General features: G+C 44.1%; 1 protein-coding gene across 2 annotated transcripts in view; it reads left to right on the top strand.

The window, feature by feature from the left end:
- RYK (receptor like tyrosine kinase) overlaps positions 1-17,170 on the top strand; it is a 54,513-nt gene that overhangs the window by 16,211 nt on the left and 21,132 nt on the right. Inside the window, exons 2-9 of one of the 2 annotated variants that reach the window (XM_077183740.1) lie at positions 1,159-1,280; positions 2,964-3,063; positions 3,381-3,515; positions 5,630-5,686; positions 6,326-6,470; positions 10,351-10,452; positions 13,236-13,369; positions 15,806-15,892. In XM_077183740.1, coding sequence (XP_077039855.1) covers positions 1,159-1,280; positions 2,964-3,063; positions 3,381-3,515; positions 5,630-5,686; positions 6,326-6,470; positions 10,351-10,452; positions 13,236-13,369; positions 15,806-15,892 — 882 coding nt within the window. The remainder of the gene's footprint in view (positions 1-1,158; positions 1,281-2,963; positions 3,064-3,380; positions 3,516-5,629; positions 5,687-6,325; positions 6,471-10,350; positions 10,453-13,235; positions 13,370-15,805; positions 15,893-17,170) is intronic. The other variant, XM_054639272.2, reaches the window with a different exon arrangement.

Raw genomic sequence — 17,170 nt, 5'->3', positions numbered from 1 at the left:
ATTGTTTCTGTGAACCTCTGGTTGCTGGGACCATTTGTCAACAAGAGAAGCTTTTCCTTATTCCAGAGGCAGCTTCCTTGTTCCAATTGCATTGTTTCACATTGTTTCCCTAATTTTAAAAATTATTTGTACTTAATGGCGTTCATTTGAATGAAAATTCTACCTTTAAACCTTCCCATCTTGGTTGGATCTAATGCCAAGTGTCTGATAGTTGTGAGCTCTTCTCCACACTCCTGTGTTTGCCTACTCTGAGTTGGGTTTCATGTGTAAACATGTAGACATGTAAGAATGATCCAGGCTGGGATTTTTGAAGTTTGCTGTTGCTTTTATGCGTTTTCAAAATTCTATTTTGTTTCTGGGGCTGTGTGGGCTTCCCCCTCCTCCCTCTTTTGGTGGTGGATACGTTTTTGCATTTCCCATTTATTTTTAAGTGGAAATAGGGACTGTGTGTACAAGAACTGTCTCAGGCTGTTTACATTAAACACTTAGAGCAGCACCTGCATCTTTTTCTGCTCAACATCTCATGTGAGATCATTTCTCCCTGGGATTACTCCATTATCTTGATTCCTTTCGTGCATCCAGTCTTTGGGGTTCTTCCCCTCACCACCCCCAGTACCTGTGATTAAACTGTGGCAGGGGTTTTAAATCCAAACCATTCTGTGGTTCTGTAATCTAATTTCCTTGAGCTAATTCCATACTGCCTAGGTGTCTCAGGCTCAAGAAATGAGCTATTCCAGAAGGAATTACCTGTGATTAACCAACTGATAATCCAGAACTGTTTGGTTTGAGTGAGCACAGTTGTCAATAAAACGAGCTGTGATTCCCAGAAGCAGAACAGGGGATGTTCAGGAGAGCCTGTAATGACTCTCCTGGATGTTTGTGTGAAAAATTGTGTTTCCTTCCATTACATTCCAGCTTTTACCTGTTCCTTAGGCTGTGGCACCTCTCTGAAGTGATTGCTCTATAAGGTTTTGGAGCACTCTGTGAGAGCTGCTGGCTGTGAGCCTTGGTCTCCAAACCTGCCTTGGAATTTATGGGCTGGAGGAAGTGTTTGCTTAAACATGCAGATATAAGTGGAGCTGCTGGTCCTGAAAGTTGCTTGTTCCAATGTGTTTGGTCCTGTTCTTCCTTGTCTTACTCTTCTCTTTCTTCTTACAGGTCTGGATGCAGAGTTGTCTTATGTGAGGAATGATGTGGTTAATCACTATGCCTTGTCCTTCAATCTCCTGATACCCAGCGAGACCAACAATCTCCACTTCACCTGGCATGCCAAATCCAAGGTGAGCAGGCATGACTTCTGCTCTGGGTACTGGAGACATGAGCTCTTCTGCTTGGTGAATACTCACTGCTATCATTTATTGGCTTTTTTCTTTGAAAAAATTAACATATGCAAGGTGCAAAATACTTATTTATATGACTGCAGGCAATAAGTTAAGATGGCATACGTCCAAGCTGCTTCTTATTTTAGAGAGTTGAAACACTTATTTCAAAGTATTTTATACTTCTTGCTCCTGGCAAGGTCCATGTATGCATACAAGCCACTGTCTGTGGAATCTCTTCCCTTGGTGCACTGGACACACAGGAGGGCAGCCATGAACTGAAGCCTCTGGAAATCATATGTAGAGCAATTGTTGTAGAGATTTCTAGAAACATATGCTTGGAGACAAGGAGAGTCTATAAAAGCAGCATCCAGTGTGTTGTTACTGAGCCCTGATTAAATGGAAAGGCTTTTTATGTCACTTAATCACTGTGCCTGGAGCATGCAGCAGCAGCTGTCAGAGAGATTGCGTATGCTCTTACATTCTGAAACATTTCCAGTTACTTAACAATTTATTTTCATATATGAAATGATTTGTTTAGTCTCTGCCAGATGTTCATTCTGTTCTTTTAAACCTGAGTGATGGTTCTTCTTCTGCCCTTAAGTAGGAAAGGCTGCAGCAGGAGCAGTAGTATTAAACAAGTCCACCAGTGCAGGTCCTGAAGCTTCCTCCTGCCATTGTTCTTCCCTTTGAGGTGTAACTTGTTAAGAGGAGTGACTTTTGGCCTGCAGTGGAGTTGGGTTGAGTGCCAGCCAGCTCTGATGCCATATTCCACATGCACAGTGGCAGTTCAGTCACTTTGTCATTTGAGAGGAGTTCCCTTGTCACAGCTTCAGCCCAGGCTCCCTGCATTGCTGGCCCTGCCCTGTGTTTCCTTGGGCCTGGCTGGGAATTCTGAGGAGGAATTTTGGAGCTTCCCATTCCTGGGGTTCCATCCTTCAGCATCCTCCTCTCTGGCCTGGTGTAGTGCAACTTGGAGGAGCTCAGAAACAGGGTTGTGTCTCTTCCCTTGGCATCTTGATTAAAAAATAAATTGATAACAGAAATGAACCATATTATGTTTTTAGAAAAGGGGAAAAACTAACTATTGGCACAAAGTCAAACAAATTAATTCAGCTGAGAGTGGAGGGGTAGGATGAATTTCCAAGAGGAGCTTATGACTTAGAGTAGGTCCTGTACTTTTTTTTTCAGAGTCAGCTTCTTAAGTGGAAACAAAATCTTGACTATAGTTGAATAAACTATTTCTAAGCAGTTTTGTTTGTTAAACTGACTGTGGGAGGGGGAATTTTTTGAATTCTAGCAGCTTTAACAAACTGACTTTTGAACAAGTTTAAAAGTATAATTGAGTGAAATTTGTGGAGTATTTTTTTTAATACAAGCACTCTGAATTCTACCCCAGATTTTAAGGAATGATTTCAAGAGTAGCTTCTGTTTTGGCTTTCTTCATTTGAACTGTCACAAAAGTCTTGATACTAAAATGTCACATAAGAAACTTGGAATATGGATGCCTAAAATCACCAGCACTCCTTGAAAAAAATGTATGGGTTTTTATTTTCAAGAAGAATTATGAAGAGGGGTGTTGCATTTCTTTATACTCCAGAACAGATTTTTGATGTGTTTTCTCTCTCCCATCTGTTGTTACAGGTTGAGTATAAACTGGGGTTTCAGGTCCATGATCCCATGGCTATGGCTCTGCCCCAGGCCAACATTTCTCTACAAGGAGAAGTTCCTCGCACCCTTTCAGGTAAACTCCCCACCCCCATCCAGCTGATGGATGAATAATGGTCATTTAGCCACAAATGCAGTTTTAGTGATCTGTGAACACTTAATAAAACTGACAACAATTAATTTAAAATCCATGTCCTTCAATGCTCTAATAGCTGAAGTGATGAGGCGTGAAGACTGAAATAGCATTTCTTAGTTGAGAGTTCTTTATAAAGTGATAATTTATGATGTTTGTAATGTGCTTCATAAACATAATCTCAAAAGGCCCTTATTTAAATGTCATCTGAGAGTCTGAGAGTGCCCCACTCCCCTGTAACCCCTGTTTTGTGTTCACAGTGTTCCGTGTTGAACTCTCCTGCACCGGCAGACTCGACTCTGACGTCACAATACTGATGCAGCTCAACTTAACAATAAATTCCTCCAAAAACATCACAGTTTTAAATTTCAAACGAAGGAAAATGTGCTACAAGAGTAAGAGATTAAGTTTCAGATATTTTAAAGTTTTTACTGTTTAAGTATGATAGGAAAAGGGAGTGGGATGGTGTATGATCCAGGACAGGAATAAAACAGTGAATTTTGGGGAGGATTGGAAGAAACCAGGTAAAATCCTGCCTTTCAGAGAGGAATGAGGACTTTTGTTCATTCATCAAGTTCTGCTTTAACCAACTTTCCCCAAGAGTTCCACTGCACTGACTGACCTTTTAATGGATATGTAACAAAAAATATTTTCTCTCTGTTTGGAAAGAAGAAATCAGTTCCCTCAAAGCTGCCACATTCTGAGAATTCAAATTGTTTTAAAAATTACCAAGAAAATCTACTTAGTTTATCAGTTGTGATAAAATTAGCTGTGTAGTGAATGTAGGAGGTGTTAGTCTGTTAGATGTGAAGTACAAAATGATCTTGGGAAATAATCCAGATTTTGGAAATCCTTAATTGACTCTTCTGTGTTACCACTTGGGAATTTGCAAGCATAATTTATTCTTGGATTGTTCCTGTTTACTGTTGTTGCTTTCTAGAATTTTCCTAGGATTTTCTAGTATTTTCATACTGTGGTATTCCACTCCTAGGCAATATTTGGGGATGGCCACCTCTCTCTTTGCATGCTCTTTCTGCCTCTTCAGCTTACCTGGAGCCTTTGAGGACAGTAGCTGTCTTTCCAAAGAGGGGTTTATCACTTTTCTTGAGTATAAATACCAAAGGATGAGCTTGGGGAAGGTGTGGATGGAAGAGTCAACCATGCCTTGTAGCACATAACGTTGGGATACTCATGTTCCTTTCTTCAGGAAGACCATTCTTAATTCAAAGTGTGTTTCTCCTTCTAGTAAAATGGAGGTCTGGCTGATAATGTTGATGTTTTTACCTTTATTTCATGTTTTCCTGGGTATTTTTTCAAATACTCCAAGTGGGGGAAGTCAGCCCTGCTGAGCCATTCACAGCTTACTGAGCTGAGGATGTGTGATGGAGCTTTCCAGAAGCACCACACTGGGGATGAGACAGAGCCACTGCCTGAACCATCAGAAGTGCTCCTTACAGAGACTTCTGCAGCTTCCTAAAAACAAAAAAATCTTTCTTTGGTGTGTATTGATGGGTGTAGAGCATATGGGGCTTTCTGATTGAATTTAATGCATAAGTTAGGAATATGCAGGAACTTGCTAGTGGTTTTGCTCAGGGCATTCCTGATAGCTCCTCCTCAAGTTCAAAAAAGGGATAAAAAAAGAAAAACTCTTTGATTTTTATTTCCCTTTGATTACTTTTTCCTAAGCTGCACTGGCTCAACAAGGAGTGGGAAGGGGCTGTGCTGTGTTGGACACAACTGAGAGCAGGAAGGGGGGTGTGCAAGTGGGACTGTGCCTGTGCAGCTTCAGAAATCCATGGGGTTCCCTCAGCTGCCTGCAGATCCTCTGGGAGGGTTCATCTGGAGGCATCTCCTGCATTGCCCAGGTTTGCACTGCCCCTCTTGGTACCCAGACACAGAGTAGGCTCAATGAAGATTTACCCACTTTCTAAAGGACTGCTACCACACATGAGCTGTTGTCCTCCTGCCTTCACTTGCATATTTATGAGTATTTAAATGGACATCACCTTTTCCATCCTTCTGTTTTAACTCTTTGACTCCTGACTGGCATCAGCTGAGAAGGCACAGTGCTTATGGTTGCATCTCTGACCCCTTCCTAGGGTGAGCCACATTAGACTGGAGCCAGGGTTTCCTCCAGAAGATCAGGGCAGTCTTCACTGAACATCCCAGCAATGATTTTCTCTGCTGTAGGAACTGATTCTGTGAGGTCTTTGTTTAGTGCCTCAGCAAACACATTCTCTGTACCTCTTCTTTCTGCTGCTTTGGACCTTGGACAAGCTGTAGGGTTTTACAAGGATTCAGTGGGTTCAGGTTTTGCCTGAGCATGTGTTTCAGTGTGATTTTAATTCTACCTGGTTAGGTGTTTAAATGGAAATGTAGGGATTGGTGTAGTCCTTGAATCAGCTCTTCCCTTTGGAAAAACAGATCTGTTTTTCCATACCTGAGACAATGTGAAGGGCTGCAATAATAAATATGCTCCAAACTTCATGGTTTTCTCTCATCTCTTTAGAGCTTGAACCAGAAGTCAAATCTCCAACAGCTGATAAAAACAGCAGCAAGGCTATCTGTAAGTAATCCTGAATGTACAACTTGGGGCTTAAAAACTGAAAAACTTTTTATGTGCTTTGATTCCACAGCTTTCCCTATGAAAACAATCCCCAGGTAGTGTGTACCATACCCAGTATTGCAGTGGGTTTCTGGTAATTAATTGTTTTAACTGGTGAAGAGGAAAAAACCCTATTCCAAGTCTTGTAACAACTTTTGTATCACATCTTAGGGGCTCTGGTTTCTGTACATGGCTCTGATCTATTTTCTTGACCTTGGGACCTGTCTGGTTTGCTGTTTCAATTTATCACTATTGAAGGAATAGAATGAGGTAGTTTCCTCCTCCTGTTCTAGCTGGAAATATCATTGGCTGACTGTGGCTCCATAATACCCAAAATGGGAGTGTTTTTTCCAAAATCCTGTTGGAAAGCAGTGGGAAAGAGTGTGCAGTGCTCTCTTTACCTCCCACTGTCTCTTCCAGGGTAGTTGTTCTCCAGGATACCTTACAGAACATTTGGGATCACTGAGGCTGCTGCCTCTCCTTGCCCCCAGCCCCTCTGCTTGTGTTACCATAACAAACAAATGTTGTTTCTTTGGGGCTTTTTGTTGGTTTTTCTCCTTTTTTGAGAGGGGTTCAGTAACTTTTCCACATCTGTTGCAGTTGATCCTGTAAACGCAGCTCCCACCACTTCGACCCGGGTGTTCTATATCAGTGTGGGTGTGTGCTGTGCTGTGATATTCCTGGTGGCAATCATCCTGGCTGTCTTGCACCTCCATAGCATGAAAAGGATAGAGTTGGATGACAGGTATGTGTTCAAGCTTTCCCAGGGTGGTTTTGGGACATATTTGCTCAGATTAGTGGGAGTTCAGTCTCAAAATGAGCACTCTGTGGTGGTTTGCAATTTGTGCTCTCAGTGCCAAGCTGTAGCAGATGCTGCCTGTGTGGGGCTGTGGTGAGAGCTGTGCTGCAGAAAGGCAGCAGTTGCAAGTTGCAGGTGCTCTGCTGTTTATTAAGTGGAAGGGTTGTTCAGGTGTTGCCAGAATATTTGTGTGGAGTGGGAAGATTCAGACAGAATAAGATCTGCAGTGATTGTCAGGAAAAATTGACCTGGGCTCACTGGGAAGGCAGGCTGGGAGAGCTGGGGGTGTTCATACCAGAGAAGAGAAGGTTCCAGGGAGACCTTAGAGCCCCTTTCAGTGCCTAAAGGAGCTCCTGCATAAGGGCTTGGAATGCCAAGAGAAGGGGGAATGGTTTTCCACTGCCAGAGAGTTTTTACCTTTATTTTACCTTAGGTAAAATAGGGATATTAGGAAGAAATAGGTGAAAATCCCAATACTGGGGATATTAGGAAATATCCCAATATTAGGGATATTGGGAAGGAATTCTTCCCTGTGAGGGTGGGGAGGCCCTGGCACAGGGTGCCCAGAGCAGCTGTGGCTGCCCCTGGATCCCTGGAAGTGCCCAAGGCCAGGTTGGACAGGGCTTGGAGCAACCTGGGATAGTGGAAGGTGTCCCTGCCTGTGGCAGGGGTGGAACTGGATGGGCTTTAAGGTCCCTTCCCACCCAAACCATTCCATGCTTTTACACGATTGGATGAAAACATTTGGGTTTTACTGACACCTGCAGGAGACTGAATTTCAGTTTTCCCTACTTTGATTGATTTTCCAGTGTTCAGTTCAGCCTTAGGGTACAGTCTCTGAGCTTTACAACTGCCTGGTTATAAAACTGGCAGTGTTGGGCTCTCTCAAATATATTTCCAATCAGGAAAAAATGTAGCACATGCATGGAAAATGGAGTTGTAACATGAGTCCAAGGGCATTGGAGTGGGGATTAAACACCAAGGAGAAGGGAGGCTGGAAAAGCAGGTGGACTGAGGCTGTGTGAACAGCCTGCATCAGATGCAACTGTTCAGGAGCAGGCAGTGTGAAACTGGATCCTTTGGAAAACAGCCTGTGGGTGGTCACCCCTGTGAAAGGATATCTTGAACTAAAGGATGTCTTGAAGTGCTTCTGTGCTGCCTGCAGCCTCATGGAGTAGCTTTATCTTTTCATCCTCCTCCTTATCCATTCATCTGTTTCTTTCAGTTTCCTCCCTGCCCTTCCCTCCCCTGGTGTCCCCAGCCCATGTGGCTTTGGCACTGCCGCTGCATTGAGCAGTTGTGGTTTCTGAATTGTAACCAAATGAATTTGTCAGCTTTCCTCAATTCCTTTGTGCCTGCTTGTCTGAGGGAGGGGTTTTAATCAGCTGAAGGTGTTAAAGGATGTGCAGCTTGCTTTAATTCAGAAAGGAAGAACATTCCATTAATAGTGTGGGATAGTGAGGTGTTGAGGTGTCCAGCCCAGCAATGTGATCAGATGTCCTCCCCTCTACTCCATTGCACTGGATTTCTGTGGAGATACAAGGTCAAAATCCTAAAAAAACAACTGACTTTCTGTGGAGATAAAGCTAAAAATCCATCTAATGTTGGTCCTTTGTGGTTTGCAGGTGTTAATAATTTGCTCTGAATCACTGTATAAATTCTGATAAATTCAGGGCACTTTCCCTGTCTGTGGAAAGAGTTTGGAATGAGATGATCGTTGAGGTCTCTTCCAAACCAGACCATTGTGAGATTTTATGAAGTTTGTGCAGCTCCTGGGGTTTAGCTCTTCAAGCACCATGTGATGATTTATTTTTTGAGCCTGAAGATGCCTGGCCTGGACGTACTCAGGGAGTGCCAGAGCAAAGGTGTAACAGAAGCAAAATGTGCCTGAAACTCAGGAGGTGAGGGGCTTGTTTTGAAGCAAGAATTTCTAATTTGATTGTGAATAATAATCTCAGACTGTTTCTGTGAAAGGTTCCTAAATGGAATATGACAATGTCATTAGGGTTAACGACCTCCCAGGAGCAACAGAGCCTGGAAAAACCCACTGGTGCTCTTAATTTCAACCCCCAGAACTAAATAAAACTGAGCAGGGTTGTTAACTGGAAGCTCAAGCCGAGTTTACAGGCTGCACATGGATTATTTAGGAACATTGTATTGGAAGTCCACAGCAAATCTGCAAACCTCAGAGCAAAGGCACTGGAAAAGTGCCAAGGAAAGCTGGCATGGCTTAACAGCAGAATAATGGGAGTCATTAAAGCAAGAAGGCATCGCTCAAATAGCTGACAGAATATGCAAGTGAGGAAGCTCAGGAAGTGAGTTAAACCTAAAAACCAGAATGAAGCCAACCCAAAAGGCAGTTTTTCAATCTTGCAGCAGGCATTAAAAGAATAATTCCTTCCTCACACTTGCCTCCAGCCAAAGGAATCCGCAGGGCTAGTGGGTGATCAGGTTACAAAAGGAGTTTCCAGCCAGAGCAAGAAAAGGAAATGCAAGTTGTGCCTTGGTGTTTGATGTGGTGGCCATGCCAAGACTCTCCTTCCTGGGGAGCTGCAGAGTGGATCATACTGAGGCAGCTCGGGGGTGCAATAGTGGGAACACTTCAAATAAGCAGTAATAAGTTGCCAGCACCAAAGAATATTCATTCAAAAACTCTGAAGGAAGTTAAAGGGGAGGAGCTGGACCAGCATCAGTGGTTTTTAGGCTCGTGCTAAATGCTGTGCTGGAACCCTGCACCTGGAAGTGGGAATAACTGTAAAAAAAAAAAGTTCCAGGGAGAGATTGAGGCCAGCTATAAATGAGTAAGTTTGTATTGTGAGATTCCAGTAGATTCTGTTCCAAACTAAAAATTCAGTGGGTTCATCCATGGCTGTGCTATAATGGGGAAGAGTGGACTTGGATTTCTGGTTTTTAAAGGAAGCCTGGCTTCAAAGGTAGCAGTGGGCCTGAAGGGCATCACCAGCCATGCCTGACAGTCCTACAGGGGTGGCTGGCCCTGCTTGGCCAGTGCTCAGCAGCAGCTCAAGAAACCTTAAATGTTGATTATTTGGCAAAGCAGAGGTTGTATCCCAAACCAGTTTCCTCTTTGTCCTCCCAATACAGTCAGCAGTGGAAAACCCACTTGAAGCTGGATCAAAGTGGGAGATGTTTGTGTGTGTTTGGAGGGGAAGAACTACAAAAAAGCTTCTGGCCCTGCCATCTGACCTGCTAACAGGAGTTTTGGTCTATTACAGCTGCAACAGCTGTCTTTTTAGGGTTTTGACTACGAAAATAAGACAGAAGTGAGCCTGCTGTGGTTTAGGCTGTGGTTTACCTGTTTCATAAGTACTCTGTGGGCCCCTGGGTCCTTCTGCTCAAAGAAAGCATCTCAAAAAGCACATTTTAGGTGGTGCTGGAAGGAGTAAGAGGTACCCTTAGGGAGGGGAGTGACAAAGTAGGGCAGGCTGTGAAATAGAGCCCTTGTCGGAGTGGGACACCAGTGCCATGAGAGAAATGTGTGCAAATCTTTCCTGGGATGTAATAGTTGTTCTTGGTATGACAGGGTGGTTCTGGCAAGGAATGTTTTGTCACTTTGATTATTCCAAAGTGGGGAGAAGTACCAGAAGATAGAGCAAGTTCTGGGAAGCAAATAGGAGGAAGCTGTTCATGCTTAGTGCCAAGATTTTTGAGTCGCCTGAAATACATTCTCATGTGTGAGCGACTTTAAAAGAGCAGAGTTCTTGAAGTCTTGCCTGGAAACTCTCCTGGTTTTGACCTCAACAGGTTAATTTGCAATGTGTTGGAGTGGCAAGCAGTGATGTTGATGTGCATTTTTGTTTCCCCACAGCATCAGTGACAGCAGCAGCTCGCAGGGGCTGTCGCAGCCCTCCACACAGACGACGCAGTACCTACGGGCTGACACACCCAACAATGCCACACCAGTAACCAGTAAGTGTTAATCTAAGCACAGAGCCTCCTGCCATGCTGCTTTGGTGGCAAATGCAGGAGAAGAATGTGAATAATTCTCTAGTTCTGTCACTTTGCTTCTTGAATTCACACAGTGTGTGTTTTATCCAGCCATGCCATAGTCAGGAGTGAGTTTGGGGGGATGTGAGTGGTCATGTGAGCATGAGGCTGTGTTTGTGCCTTGGGTTGTTCTCCCTGCACTCAGAGCAGTCAGCCAGACTTCACCAGTAGCTGTGAGGTATCTGTTTTAACACTGGGAAGAGCCTGCCTCATGCAGGCCAAGCAGAGGAGAGAGAGCAGGATGTGTCCACCCAGCCCTGGGATCAGTTCCTAAAGCAGGTGATGCCATGTGCATGAATCCTGATGGTTGTGTTATTCCTGTCATCTCCTGTTGCTTACAGCTTTGCTTGAAATTATATAAAATAGCTGAAGAGAGCAGTGAGAGGAAAGGAAGAGTGGCAGCAGTTTAGATACTGTCCTGATACCACAGAATCACAGAATATCCCAGCTGGAAGGGACCCACAGGGGTGGATGATCTAGTCCAACCTGGCCCTGCACAGACACCCCAATAATGTCACCCTGTGCATCCCTGAGAGTGTTGTCCAAAGGCTCCTGGAGCTCTGGCAGCCCTGGGGCTGTGCCCATTCCCTGGGGAGCCTGGGCAGTGCCCAGCACCCTCTGGGGGAAGAACCTTTCCCTGATCTCCAACCTAAACCCTCTGACACAGCTCCAGCCATTCCCTGGGGTCCTCCTGTCCCTGGTCACAGAGAGAAGAGCTCAGAGCTGTCCCAGCTGCAGACCAGGTCTTTCAGTCTCCTCCATGTTGAACAGACCAAGTGCTCTCAGCTGTATTCTGAGTTAATTCTGTTGTTAATGAATGTATTTGTTACCTGTGGAATTTTTACTCCTCAAATGATTGTCTGCTGGAGGGAGGGCTATCCCATCCAGCCCTGCTCCAGTGAAGGGACTGTTCCAGCTGGAGGGAAGGTGGCCAGCAAAGGGACACACATGGTTTTTTCTTAAACCAACTAATAAGACCCAAAGTCTCTCCCATTGTTCTCTGATGGCACTTGGTGATAGTGACTGTCCCACAATGAGGGAGTACAGCAGTAAAGTCATCTCAGCCCTCCTGTGTTCTCCTTTTTTCCTCCCCATGTGTGGAAGCAGGTGTTACCTGAGGTTGAACTGCACCTCTGGGAGAGATTTGGCTCACTTCTAAATTGTACAGTATCTCCCTAAAAAAAACCCCAAACTTATTTGTCATCTGAGTTCATCTTTCCCTTGCAAAGAGCTGCCATTAAAATGTATTTGGTATAAGCATTCATTTAGAAACAGGCTTGTAAAAATTTAATATATGAAATGTTAAAAAAGTTAATTTTCACAGAGTTTGGAAGAGACCTTACCCTGCAAATTATCCTAGAGCTTGTTTCCCTCTTGTCACCTGAGTCCCTCCCCAGCATTTTTATTTTCTGTCTCTTAGAATCACAGAATCATTTAGGTTGGAAAAGCTCTTCCAGATCACCAAGTTCAGTTGTTTTTCCAGCACTGCCAAGGCCCCCCATGTCCCCAAGAGCCACACAGCTTTTAGCTCCCTCCAGGGGTGGGGTCTCCACCTCTGGGCAGCTGTGCCAGGGTTGGACAATGCTTTGGGAAGTGGAATTTTTCCTCATGCCCACTCTAAACCTCCCCTGGTGCAACTTGAGGCCATTCCCTCTCATCCTGTCCCTGTTCCCTGGGAGCAGAACCTGACCACCCCCAGCTGTCCCCTCCTGTCAGGAGCTGTGCAGAGCCACAAGGTCCCCCCGAGCCTCCTTTTCTCCAGGCTGAGCCCCTTTCCAGCTCCCTCAGCCTCTCCTGGTGCTCCATTTCCTTCCCCATCTCTGATCCCTTCCCTGGACATGCTCCAGCCCCTCCATGTCTTATCCCAGCTCAGTTTGAGCTGCTGACATCCTGTCGACCTCAGATTTTTTGTTTTGGCTTTCCAAGTGACTCAGGTTAATTTGGTTGAGTTCCAGTTGCTGGAATGCTGGCCCCCAGAATCCTCTGACCAAGGGCAGGTGACCAAGCCCAGGGTGATGGCTCAACCCTCCCCACCCTGCCCAGTGTGGTGGCCACTGTGCCCAAGTGACACCTGTTTGCTGGGGACAGCCCTTGTTTCACAATGTCTCTTACCTGCTTTGGGACACCCCAAGTAGCACTGGAAATGGTGAAAATTAGGAGAGGAAGAGAAAAGGTTTGATGTGTGAAAAAAACATTTCACAGTTGCATTAATTTGGTAACATTTAAATTTTGAAGAAACTATTATCAGAATAATTCTCAAGATTTCTCTAATAATTCATACACATGTACAAAAATATTCCGGGTTTTCTGAGTCTACTGGAGTATCCAGATGGCTGGAAGTGCCAGAAGAGGGCACTGGTAGTTTGTTAATGTTCTGCTGGGGTAAGGCATTTTCCAGCTCTGAGTTCTCCAACAATCTATTTCCTCCTCCTGAGGGCAGTGCAGTGTTGATCACTTTCAGTACAGGAGTTAATAATCAAAGTTGTTTGCATGACACTACAGAGAATTCCTGTGTAATTTCTTTCCCTGCAGATGATTATTCTTGTGTTTTTTCTTGCTAAATACTTAAATATTTTTAAAATTAATATAGCATATATTTAAGGTGGTGCTGCTCCCTGGTGTGTGGAGCCATAGGTGGTCAGAGGTGAAGCCCTATGCCTGTTCTCATTCCAAGGGTATTTATGTTGGATTGTTTGGCTCTGCTGGCTCCTCAGGTTATCCCACATTACGGATAGAGAAGAATGATCTGAAAAGTGTCACTCTCATGGAGGCCAAAGCTAAAGTGAAGGACATAGCCATCTCCAGGGAGAGGATCACCCTCAAAGATGTGCTCCAAGAAGGTATTTACAGCTCTCAGACACTTCATTCCTACCACGTGCTGTAGATACATAAATACAAATATATGGATATTTATTTACAGAAATCATTCATGGATGATGTTTCTGATCTTTGTTGCTTTGGTGGATGGGAGGAATGATGAGTTATGTTTGCATTTGGGGTGTGCAGGTGGGGAAAGCTTCCAGAGTTAATTAGGCTGGGGGAGTGACCAGGTGTGCTCAGTAATTCATTGAGCTTGTCTGTCTTAATAACCTGCTCCCTGAAATGATGGGTGCCTGAGGAGAAAGGGAATCACTCAGGGCACAAGGTAACTCACTTCTGGGAGTTCCTACAGGAACTCTCTTAACAACACAACAGGAACTGCTCTTAACAACATAAAAATCAAAGCAAAACCAACCCAAAGCCCAGAAGAACTTCAGTTGTCCTAATTTGATGTCTCAGTTTGATAACTTTGCTTTGGAAAATCTAATTGGTAGATGCATCATTTACAGCCCTGATATAAAAGATTCAGATACTACATTATTGTTTTCCTGGAATATCCTGAGTTGGAAGAACCCACAAGGATCATCCAGTTCCTGAATTGTTCACTCCTTGTTTCCTGTGCACTTTGAAAGTGCTCATGCACAACGTGAATTGATTCTTGTTGAAACTGAATTTGAAAAATAGGCTTAAATATTTAATTTTCTTTGTCATTCACCTTTACTGCTGCAATTTCAAGTCTCTGTTTCCTGAGAAATCAACTTCCCAAAGGTTGGAGATTGGAGTTAATCATCCTTTGGAGGCAGAATGCTTTGTGTTAGTCTGAGCAGCAGTGGAGGATGTTCCCATTCTTGTTCAGTGTGTGCCTCTGAACCCCTGGGGTGGCAGCTCTGTGCTCACTCCCAGTGTGGGCTCTGCAAAAACCTTCCTTGGCATGTGGGATGTGCTTTGTGTTGCTCTGGGCTGCCTGGAGCTGGGATGTTGGGAGTCACCCTTGACTAGAAGTGACTCAGTGCCCCAGCCACGCTGCAGATGTTTGGTGGCAGAGCTGCCCTGCTCTGCCAGATGAGGCATAAGGAGCTGCTGAATGCAGTTTGGACCCAGTTCATCCTGGGATCTCGTTTCTTAGCCTCCAGCTGTTACTTTGAGTCAGAGCCTTCAAAAGTTAATCACAGAGTCATTAGGGTTAGAAAAGCCCTCTGAGGTCATCAAGTCCAAGCACTCCCCCAGCACTGCCAATTTCACCCCTGTCCCCAAGTGCCACATCCACATGTCAGAGAAGACCTGACCAATTTTAGTTCGGATCATAGTGGTGCTGAGTCTCTGCCATTGAAGAACAAAAGAGTTTCAGAGGGGAAGAAGGGGACAAAGTAAATACATGCATGGAACTTTTTTACAGATCTTGGCCACAGATTCATTATAAATTTCACATAGCTTCTGTAGCTTTTACATTTTGGAAATATATGTTTAGGCACTTTTTCAAAGTCTTCAAGAACCAAGACAGGAGGAATTTAGTTGCTGTTAGGTAATTAATGGTGTTGTGTGCCTGAGTGACTCCTGAGTTCAGCTGCTGCTTACTGAGACTGCAGTTTGAAAACCCCTGTCATGCAGGGTTTCCTTGCCAGCCTCAGGGTAGGTGACAGAAGTGTTGTACTGCCCCTGTTTAAGGTATTTAGAAACAAATAAGACCTGTATTTCATACTGTCAAAGATCTTTCAACTTAGTCAGGCAGGAGGAATCCTTGGGAAGGGGCTGTTATGCTGGAGTAGACTCTGTGGAGATGATGCACACCTTGGTGCAGGAAAGTGTTGCCAAGCTGAGCAGTAAAAGCCCATTAAATTCTCTGTGTTTTACCAGTTGTTCCCAGCCCAGCTCCTCAGAGTAGCTCCTCTTCCTGCAGTAGCATCAGTAACATCTTGTGAATGGAAAAATGCTGGAGAGTCTGAATGACCCCCAAACAACCCCAGCACCTTCCAGCTGAGGTGAAGCTTGTGAATAATGTGATGCTGGCTGTTTCAAAGTGTTCCATGTGTGCTGGCTGGCCAGAATTGCTGTTTCCTTGTGAATGTTTTCAGAAACACTTGGTCCTTGTGAGGAATGCCTTGGCTTAGAATTCCAGACTGGATGGGTGAGAAAAGGGACCTGGAGTTCTTAGTGCAGGGAGTTGACTGAAGTGCCACAAATAAACCATCATCATATTGATATTTAATTCCACTGAGTGCTATCACTAGTTCACTCTCATGCTTTTCCCCTTACTTATGTAAAACTTCAGCATTTGCTGCCTGTAGTTGTGAATCCCCCTTGTGCTGGTGTTGGGTTCTCTCTTGGTGACTTTATTGGGTTTGGAGACACTTTAACTGCAGGCATTCCTCACTTTCTCAGAAATGTACTGTTTGCTTAAGATACTCCAAATGTTATCAGTGTTTCTTTACTTTACTCATTGGTTGTTCTGTTCCCAGGCACGTTTGGGCGCATTTTCCATGGAATTCTAATAGAAGAAAAAGACCCCAGTAAAGAGAAACAAGTTTTTGTCAAAACTGTTAAAGGTATGTTTGCATGAAGGTGTGGGTTTGTGTGCAGGTGTTTGAACTGTGCTGCAGGCTGAGAGTGCCAAACTTGGCTTTGTAACAACCCCCTTTTCTCCAAAACATGCAAATGATGAAAAGTAAAAGCAGTTCGGATGCTTCCTTCAGCCATAGAGAACAGCAATCGTATATGGAAGAAAAATGCATGCACCAGTACTTTCAGTCATCACCCTTGAATACTTTTGTTTATTATTCTTTCAAGTAGAAGATTATATTGTTTTTTTTTCTCAGCATATCATTGTCTTCCCAGTCACAGCCTTGTCCCCTGCAAATTGCTGAAAAACACTTGAAATGTATCTTAAGAGTCTTTTACAAATGCATGGCTGTACAAAAGACAGGGCATAGTTTCTGCCTTCCTTCAACTTTGCAACTGAAGCGTGAGAATTGGCATTTAGAACTGAATTTATCCAAATACAGCACCTGTGTTCAGGAAATGCCTTGAAATGGGGATAGGTAGACTTAAGGAGCAAGGTGGGTGTAGATGAAAATATTGCAAATGTCCCACATGTCTGTCACATGTATCCATGTGTGTATTACAAGTATCCTACCTGTATCCCTGTGTTAATGTATCCTACATCTATCCCTTCCTCTGCAATCATCACAAGTTCTCTTTTTGCCAAATTCCCAGTACAGTGGTTGTTTTCCCTCTTATTTTTGTCATTTCTGTTGGGTGTCTTATTGCCTTTGGTTTTTCATTTGACAACTTCTTTAATCCTTTCTTGCAAAAAAAAAAAAAAAAGCCACTATAAGATTTTCAACTCATTCTGCTTTTTTTTTTTTTTTTTGTGGCTTGGCTATTAATTTTTAAAGATAATGATTAGGAAATGGTGAAGCTGCTGAATTTTGTTGTTGAATCTTTCTGCTACCCATTTATTCTCTGCTAGCCTTAAGGAAAATATGTTGCTTAAAGGAAGCAGCCACTTTGGTGTGTTTCTGGCACAAACAGATGTTTCTGGTGCTCTTCTCCCTCACGTGACATAGAATAATGGAATGCTTTGGGTTGGAAGGGACCTTGAAGATTACCCAGTCCCACCCCTGCCATGGGCAGGGACACCTCCCACTATCCCAGGTTGCTCCAAGCCCTGTCCAAGCTGGCTTTGGACACTGCCAGGGATGGGGCAGCCACAGCTTCTCTGGGCACCCTGTGCCAGAGCCTCACCTCCCTCCCAGGGAAGAATTTCTTCCCAATATTCATCTAATTCTGCCTTCTGGCAGCTTAAAGCATGTCCTGTCCCTCCA

This window comes from Agelaius phoeniceus, chromosome 10 (genome assembly GCF_051311805.1).
Source record: "Agelaius phoeniceus isolate bAgePho1 chromosome 10, bAgePho1.hap1, whole genome shotgun sequence".
Classification (NCBI taxonomy): domain Eukaryota; kingdom Metazoa; phylum Chordata; class Aves; order Passeriformes; family Icteridae; genus Agelaius; species Agelaius phoeniceus.
Note: the sequence above shows the minus strand (reverse complement) of the source record. Positions and strands in the feature narration are given on the sequence as shown.